The 9,722-nt window shown below is 44.3% G+C and overlaps 1 protein-coding gene across 2 annotated transcripts in view; it reads left to right on the forward strand.

Moving 5' to 3' along the window:
• Positions 1-1,752: 1,752 nt before the first annotated feature.
• Positions 1,753-9,722, forward strand: part of LOC144970341 (uncharacterized) — a 30,921-nt gene continuing 22,951 nt past the window's right edge. The window contains exons 1-2 of one of the 2 annotated variants that reach the window (XM_078909878.1): positions 1,753-2,156; positions 5,404-5,456. In XM_078909878.1, coding sequence (XP_078766004.1) covers positions 5,409-5,456 — 48 coding nt within the window. In that variant the 5' untranslated portion in view covers positions 1,753-2,156; positions 5,404-5,408. Of the gene's footprint in view, positions 2,157-5,339; positions 5,457-9,722 lie in introns of those variants that run through there. The other variant, XM_078909887.1, reaches the window with a different exon arrangement.

Below are 9,722 nucleotides of genomic sequence, written 5' to 3' on the forward strand. Positions count from 1 at the left end.
TTAATCACCTATATTGGGCGTTTAATTTTAATTATTCAGCATCGTCCTTATAGGTTAAAAACAACATTTTTGGTGAAAAATATACATAATCTGTGTTGATACCCGTTTTGCGATCTAATTTGGGGTCTGGCATAAATAAAATTTAAATACAACAATCTTGTGGCAAATGTTCCACAAAAACTGAATGAAGGAATGACCTCCATATTCTTCCCTCTTGTCAACATTGTACCATAGTGTGTCGCCATAGAGAGATTTTACAGCTTTTGCTTATGTGATTTTTACTAGAACATTACAGTTTCGAATCAAAATGTTATGACAAAATAGATGTTAAAAAATCATAATAATTTGGATTATAATTCAAAATACACGTATCTACCTTATCAAAAGAAAATCTCTATGGTGACATATTATATCATCTCTGTGATAACTGTGGAAATTTCAGACAATTTCATTAAATGGATTCTGAGAAATGTTTGACACAGTTTCCCATATCCCTAGAAAAATGACATATTGAGAAACGAGCAAAACAGCTTTACGTTTTTCACACTTTTCTGACTACCTGTACCTATTCGATTGTGTTTTTCGTGCCTTTATAGTATAATTTGAGAATTTCGACTTCAATATTATTATTTCTAAGATAATAAAATATCTTTTTCCACCAAATTCTCAAAATTCGACCCAAACCGCCGCTTCACTCTATTATTCTTCATCTTGATAATTCATTTCGACACGGCACCATGGTCACGTGATGGATTATACAACATGGAGTCTTATGAATTATATTTTTATCAGGAAAATTGGTTGCCTGCAACGTGTATATATATATGCAGGTCTGACATCCAACCCCACTTCAGGGCCTAGTGTAACATTGTTGTAATGGACAATATTTAGCGTCATTTTTTCGAAAGTTCCATTACAACACAGAGCCCATAAGGAATTGGGCTATTAGCCAGCCCCACAAATGTTAAATGACTACACATGGTAGCTTTTATATAGCGCAATATCCATTAAACGAGCTCAAAGCGCTTTACAAAGGGTCCCTGACCAACAGCAACATGTAACACAAAGAACGAGACATGACACCTGTTAGGCGATAACAAAATTTGCTATACCGACAGAGACAGCGCTGTAAACGGTCAGGTACTCATTTTACACCTAAATAAGTAAATAAATAAATAACGAAATAAATAAATGAATGAATAAATAAATACATTACATCGCGAAAGCGAGGACGAGAGACGCATGCGCACAACCAACATGACGTTCTCTCTCTAATAACTTTTCACAGACTATGGGTGACGTCCAATCAAGGGACGCTACTGTTCCGCTAATCTCATTCCCTATAGAAGGACACGGTGCATGTTCATAACATTACTAAGGGCTTAGTGATTGTTATAAGTCCATGAACTCACACACGCCACTCAACTCACAAATAATAAACGCCAACAACTGAGATACTAGGAGGTGTTCGGTCATTGTCATTGCTTTCACTCATCACCGATTCGTCCAATAGGTATTAAATTACGACGAATCGCCAAAACCTTTAAAGAATGGAGTATTTAATCAGATGGTGCATTGCAGTTTGTTGTTGATTTATAAGTATCCCAAATGGTCTAAATTATTGAAATATGATAATTGGTGACCCTGAACGAGGGTGCCAAGTCGTGGAATTAATTGCACACCTTTTATAAATATCTACTGTTCTATTTTATTTCGTGCTTCCTTACAAAGGAGCATACTATTTCCTGTCACATCAATATTTTGACTGCCTATTTCCTGTCCCATCAATGTTTTGAGTTTTGACTATTTCCTGTCCCATCAATGTTTTGTTAGCCTTAACACGCCATTATCACATATTATCTCATTCGTTTGTTGTGTTTCATTCACACTGATTGGTTGATAAAGGTGAAACCCGAAGGTCCATGCCACCTGCTTTCGTTTATTAAATTGAATCTTACATTCAAGTTCACATTATTATTTATTGTTTCTTTTACAACACCCGGATATAGTTATGAATTTTAAAGTTCTATAGCAATAAACGAAAAGAAGTAACTTCCCGCCAATCCGATAACCGTCCAATTTTGAAGTTCTATTTTGCTTTAGATATTACTCCTTACTCCATATATACCTGCACGCTTAGAACCGTCGTTGAACACGTATGTATAATGTCTGTAATTGCAAAACAATGAAAGTTCAAATCCCCCCCCCCCCCCACTTCGTCTAGATTGGAAATGATATGTTATAACATGACATATCATAGACAGTCATAGAATCAACCGGAACAACATTCTCAGGTCTTAGAAAAAACAGTAACTATTCAGAGCCATTAGGTCCATGAAGTTGGAGTTTTTCCCGGTTTCAATAGCGTGAAACGGAAAATATCAATAGGATTGAATAGTTTGATGTCACGTCCACCCCGCAACACGCAGCTTTGTTCTAAACAAAGAAAATCGGTACTTTTTATTCTTCATGCTGGCTTTTTTCACATGTCATGTGATCAGAATGTATACAAGTCAAAATATAATCAGATTTATAATATTTTTCTCCTCTGGATACACTTTTATGCTCGTCGGAGAAGTATTTCATAAGGTGGGTGATGGAGATAGTTTAGAACGAGTTGCTCTGCGTCATTACGAGGGAAGTGACGTCACGACTGTTGAACCCTATTGTGCACAGGGAAATTCCACTGGTAACGAACCGACAAATCAGAGTAGAAATGCATATATTTGAGCTTTTATATAGCGCAATATCCACTTAACGTGCTCAAAGCGCTTTACAAGTGGTCCCTGGCCAACAGCAACACATAACATGTAGGACGAGACATGACGCCTGTCATGCGATATTACAAAATTTTGGGACAGAGACAACGCCGTTAACGGCCAGGTACTCATTCAACACCTGAGTACGGTGAGAGAATGTGAGTAAAGAGCCTTCTCCAAGGACTCAACTATGCGCCGAGCGAGGCTCGAACCCAGGACCTTCCGATCCGAAAGCGAGTGTCATACCACTAGACCACATAGCCGCACATTTCGTGGCCTTAAATGCATTGTATTTATTATATGGACTCGATATTGTCCAGGGTATGTATCACGTCCTCCCTTACCAGATTCCAATAGAATGAAAATGAATCTTGATCAGCTTGGACTTCTTTGACATTATAATGTTGGTAACGGACGGAAAATCAATCGTTCTAAATCTTATAAATATAAAATTAAATTAAAATTTCCTTTATTCATCCCATAGGGGGAATTTGCCTCTATGGTCTATTCCAAGGGAGGACTGGGATAACACAGGCGTCAGCCGCATTGCAGCGCACAAATTGAGCAGGGCGAGGTGACTTGCTCAAGGTCACAGAGCGCAGCGGCGGGTGATCGAACTCGGTACCTTTCGGATACAAAGCAAAGACCCTACCTCTGAGCCACGCTGGCCCCTCCTCTGCTCTTCAAATGTAGACGGATCAAACTTTCTGAAGTTAAACCTTCCAGTAACAAATAAGTTCTTTCATAGTGACCATGAGATGTTGTTCTTCAATCCACTAGCAATATTTTAAAGATTGTCCAAAATTCAATCTCCAGTCATTGAAAGGATATCAAACAAATGTTATTGTCCGTTTCACGATATAGAAATCGGGATAAACTCCGGCTCCACGGGCCCTATGTTTCTGAAAGGACAACGAATACCGTAAATGATACATTTCTTGACCAATTGTCTTACACTGCTCAAGCCATTCGTGTAAGAACAGAAAATCTGAAATAGTGAGTCTATGTACAACAATCACATCCTTTGGAGATGAAAAAAAAATAGTTTTAATCCTAACGGACTGCCATACACATTTCACAAGGCCATTAAAATCTTAAATGTTAATGTTTATTTGGGTTCCTGCGTGTGAAGCGAGTGCTCTACCAACTGAGCTATCAGGACTCCTCATCAGGTCTGATTGGCCGGACTCAATGAAGGGTTTGCTTTAGCATTGTTGCCATGGAGACTATTTTGTGTGTTGGTCTGAGAGCTGTTCCATGACAACCATTACACCAAAACAATTTGGCTCATCAGATCTGTAAATAAATATACGTTGGTTTGAGAATATTTCCATGGCAAGAGTTAGACCATAGCAATTTGGGTCATCAGATCTGTAAATAAATATACGTTGGTTTGAGAATATTTCCATGGCAAGAGTTAGACCATAGCAATTTGGGTCATCAGATCTGTAAATAAATACACGTTGGTTTGAGAATATTTCCATGGCAAGAGTTAGACCATAGCAATTTGGCTCATCAGATCTGTCATATAGATTAGTGCACGTTGCATAGAACGGATTGATTACTTAGACCTAGTCCTATACACAGTATTATTAGAACTAATAACACCCTTCTTCTTCTTCTTCTTCTTCTTCTTCTTCTTCTTCTTCTTCTTCTTCTTCTTCTTCTTCTTCTTCCTTCTTTTTCTTCTTCTTCTTCTTCTTCTTCTTCTTTTCTTCTTCTTCTTCTCTTCTCTCTTCTTCTTTTTTCTTCTTCTTCTTCTTCTTCTTCTTCTTCTTCTTCTCTTCTTCTTCTTCTTCTTCTTCTTCTTCTTCTTCTTCTTCTACTTGTCATCATCATCATCATCATCATCATCATCATCATCATCATCATCATCATCATCATCATCATAATTATCACCTCCACCACCACCATCATCATCACTACCACCACCACCACCACCACCACCACCCCACCATCCCCACCATCACCACCACCACCACCATCATCACCACCACCACCACCATCATCATCATCACCACCACCACCCCACCACCTCCACCACCACCACCACCACCACCATACCCACCACCACCTCCACCACCACCATCACCACCACCACAACCATCATCATCACCACGATCATCATCACCATCACCGCCATTATCGTTGTCATCGTCGTCATCGTCGTCATCGTCTTGCAATCATATTCTGGATTAACGTTATTCTTATAAACAATCATTTCGAAAATTATATCTTTGTCAACATTCTAGCAACAACTTCACGGTACATTATATGTATAAAAGGACACACACACAAACACACACACACACACACAGAGAGAGAGAGAGAGAGAGAGAGAGAGAGAGAGAGAGAGAGAGAGAGAGAGAGAGAGATCATTGCATTCATTTGTGACCCCTCGCCTCAAAACGTTATTAAGTCGGGATGTCTAAGATGCTGAAAATTACATTTGCAGTCAGAAATATCAGACTTGTGTTGAGAAGAATGAATATCATATTTCAGGTTGCTGAATACCAATAATTCATAGTTCTGTCCAGTTATACCTTAATTTGACTTTTTAGCATCTGGGTCATCCCGGCTTAATACCGTTTTGAGACGTTGGGTCACATTTTACCTGAAATTCCTGTTCTTATCCACACTCCAGACACGATGGAGGGTCCTAGAACGATTCTGATTGGTGGAAAAGCTGCGACTCAGGTAATCACCATTAAAACATTTAATTAGAGATAGAATATCACAACTTGTCGGAGCACAAACCTTCACACCCACCCACCCACCCCTACCCACTCCCCCCCCCCACCACCTCCACCCACTCCCACCCCCATCCACTCCCATCCACTCCCACCCCCATCCACTCCCACCCCCACCCCCATCCACTCCCATCCACTCCCACCCCCACCCACTCCCATCCACTCCCACCCCCCCCCACCCCCATCCACCCACTCCCACCCCATCCACTCCCACCCCTCCACTCCCACCCATCCCCACACCCACTCCCACCCCATCCACTCCCACCCATCCACTCCACCCCATCACTCCCACCCATCCACTCCCACCCCATCCCTCCCACCCCATCCACTCCCACCCCCCATCCATCCCATCCACTCCCACCCCCATCCACTCCCATCCCCATCCACTCCCACCCCCACCCCATCCCACCTCCCACCCACCCCATCCCACCCCCATCCACTCCCATCCCCCCATCCACCCCACCCCCTCCACTCCCACCCCCACTCCACTCCCACCCCCACCCCACTCCCACCCCATCCACCCCCATCCACTCCCCATCCCCACATCCACTCCCACCCCCCATCCCACCCCACTCCCACCCCTCCACCCATCCCACCCCCATCCACTCCCACCCCATCCACTCCCATCCCCACCACTCCCACCCCACCACTCCCATCCCACCATCCCACCTCCACTCCACTCACCACCCCCCATCCACCCCATCCACCCTCCCCCATCCACTCCCATCCCCACCCACTCCCACCCCCATCCACTCCCATCCCCCCCACTCCCACCCATCCACTCCACCCCCACCCCTCCACTCCCACCCATCCACTCCCACACCCCATCCCATCCATCCCACCCACCCCACCCCATCCACCCCATCCCATCCACTCCCACCCCATCCACCCCATCCACCACCCACCCCACCACTCCACTCCCACATCCACTCCCACCCCCACCCACTCCCATCCCCATCCACTCCCACCCCCACCCACTCCCACACCCCATCCACTCCCATCCCCACCTCCACTCCATCCCCCACCACTCCCATCCCCATCCACTCCCACCCCATCCACCCCATCCCTCCATCCCACTCCCACCCCCACCCACTCTCCCACCCCCATCCACCATCCCACCACTCCCATCCCACCCCTCCCACCCACACTCCATCCCACTCCATCACCCCACCACTCCCACCCCATCCACTCCCACCCCACTCCACTCCCATCCCCACCCACTCCACCCACCACTCCCATCCACCACCCATCCACTCCCATCCCCACCACTCCCACCCCATCCACTCCCACTCCACCCACCCACCCCATCCCACTCCATCCCATCCACTCCCACCCCCACCACTCCCATCCCCACCCACTCCCACCCCATCCACTCCCATCCCACCCCCTCCCACCCCACCACTCCACTCCCACCCTCCACCTCCCACTCCACCACTCCCACCCCCACTCCACCCATCCCACCCCTCCCACCCCCATCCCACCCCTCCACTCCACCCCATCCACTCCCACCCACCACCCCTCCCATCCCCATCCACTCCCACCCCCACCACTCCCATCCCCATCCACTCCCACCCCCATCCCACTCCCACCCCCATCCACTCCCATCCCCCACCACTCCCCCACCCACTCCCATCACCCCATCCACCCCCCCCACTCCCACCCATCCACCCCATCCACTCCACCCCACCCACTCCCACCCCATCCACTCCCACCCCACCCACTCCCACCCCCCATCACCACTCCCACCCCCATCCACCCCATCCCATCCACTCCCCCATCCCACCCACTCCCACCCCATCCACTCCCACCCCCATCCACCCCCATCCACTCCCACCCCCATCCACTCCCATCCCCACCCACTCCCACCCATCCACTCCACTCCCCACCCCCATCCACTCCCACCCCCATCCACTCCCACCCCCACCCACTCCCACCCCATCCACTCCCACCCCATCCACTCCCATCCCCACCCACTCCCACCCCATCCACTCCCATCCCCACCCACTCCCACCCCATCCACCCCCATCCACTCCCATCCCCACCCACTCCCACCCCCATCCACTCCCACCCCCATCCACTCCCACCCCCACCCACTCCCATCCCCACCCACTCCCATCCCCATCCACTCCCACCCCCATCCACTCCCACCCCCAGAGAATAAAAAAAAAAGAAATTAAACAGAACTAAAAAAAAGAAGAAGAAAGAAATAGCATATATTCTGAGCCGAGCTTGGATACGGGTCTTCGGTGCCCGAAATTGTCGCTGCTAAACCTCTCCGGTACTCTGGTCTCTTGCCACATGGCAATTTTTAAAGTTATAATTGTGACATTGTGACTGGTTCCAATCTTCTTGGAAGTCGTCCAGGAGAACTAAATACATACACTGTGAAGCTGATCTTCTGGTTTCAGGGCGATGGATAAACAAATACTGGTCCTCAATAGAAACCACCCATTCTCGCTCTTCTACGTCCTGTCGTCACAAGAACCTGCCTATAAATCCTGCTATTAAAATATTTATGCTTCTTTATGGTCCAAGATGTCACCTATTCATTGGCCATGCATTGTTCATGTCCGGAGGACGGGTTACGCACTTCTAAGGAGTTTTGAACCGGAAAAAGGAAGTTCTGACGTCGCGACTACTGCTTCCCATTATTATTTCGTCATTTACCGAGGGCCTGCAATTTGGTAGCAATAATAAATGTAGTCATTGAATACAGACAGACTTCACTCTCATGAAATCGAAATAAAATGTTTAGCCCAGCAGCATTTTATTTTGTATTGACCTCGGAATTTCATATGCAATAATGTGAACTGGAGTGATATGGACCTATATAAATATTTGCTTGGTTTCCATTTGTTAGGAATTCTTTAAAAAGTTTCAGTTTGATCTAAGCTCTTGTTGAATGGAAAAGACAAGACTATCCTTTCTGCCGGTTCAAAAAGACCATTGACGTGTCCAGAGGACTGACAACGAATAGGTTTACACATTGAATCATATAAGGTGTTATGACTATTCACTATCAAGAGGTATGGGCAGCAGTTTATAATTATAATGGTGCTTGCACTACTGTGTTACGACGATCGACCCAATCTTTGAACATAATAGTGTGGAGTGTGGAGCCCGGGATGGCCGAGGCCATCTGGCCACCGGGTTGGATCATCATTGGTCACATATCAGGGCGGGCCGTTCAGGGGGTCCGCTAGAGGATGGTCTCGTGAAGGTTAACCGGAAATAGTCCTTTGTCCCCGATATGCCTCAAGCTCCCCCACCAAGACCAAGGGCAATAATAATAATAATGATAATAATAATAATAATAATAATAATAATAATAATAATAATAATAATAATAATAATAATAATAATATAATAATAATAATAATAATAATAATAATAATAATAATAATAATAATAAAAATAATAATAATAATAATAATAATAATAATAATAATAATAATAATAATAATAATAATATAATAATAATAATAATAATAATAATAAATAATGATACTTTATTGCATCCCAAAAAGGATATTTTTTGTACATACGTGTTATAATTTATACAATAAGATAAAAAAATACAATGGAAATAGGATGTATATATAAAAAAAGAGCAGCTCCATAACCAGAGCTGCGCTTTATAATATGAATAATTTCAACACTGTAAAATAGTTAAAACTGTCACTATAAATTGAAAATAGAAAAGATTGCAAAACAAATAAATTAATAGATTGATATTTACATTTTTGAAAGTAAAAATGCGAAATAATTATATAAAATGATTATTGCTTGTTGTTATAAAGCCTAATACTGGACGGCAGAAAAGAGGGAGAGTATAGGCAGATTCTAATGATTACGCGATATAAAGGGGCGAGGATTGATGGTTGTTATTGACGGCTATTATTGATTTTTACAAGAAAATATGATGCCATCACTCTGAAACCAGAATATCAGTTGCATTAGGTATGTCCAGTCGTAGCCATCGTTTACGTAAAGCCTGACACTGATAAAAACATGACGTCAAAAGACAAATCTTTGGCCACAAAAGAAAACAAATCGTGAGTTTTATTCAACAGTTCAACCAATGAGATCACTTGTTTCCTTGAGCACCACTGACGGGCAACTCACTTGGCTGTCCACTTACCTAAATAATGACGTCAAAATATTATAAGTCCAAGTGTGTCTTAGCCTAGCTATCGTTAACTTACAGCCTGAC

The sequence above is a fragment of the Berghia stephanieae genome, chromosome 1 (genome assembly GCF_034508935.2).
Source record: "Berghia stephanieae isolate SIO BIC M18660-M18661 chromosome 1, UCSD_Bste_1.3, whole genome shotgun sequence".
In the NCBI taxonomy this organism is placed as follows: domain Eukaryota; kingdom Metazoa; phylum Mollusca; class Gastropoda; order Nudibranchia; family Aeolidiidae; genus Berghia; species Berghia stephanieae.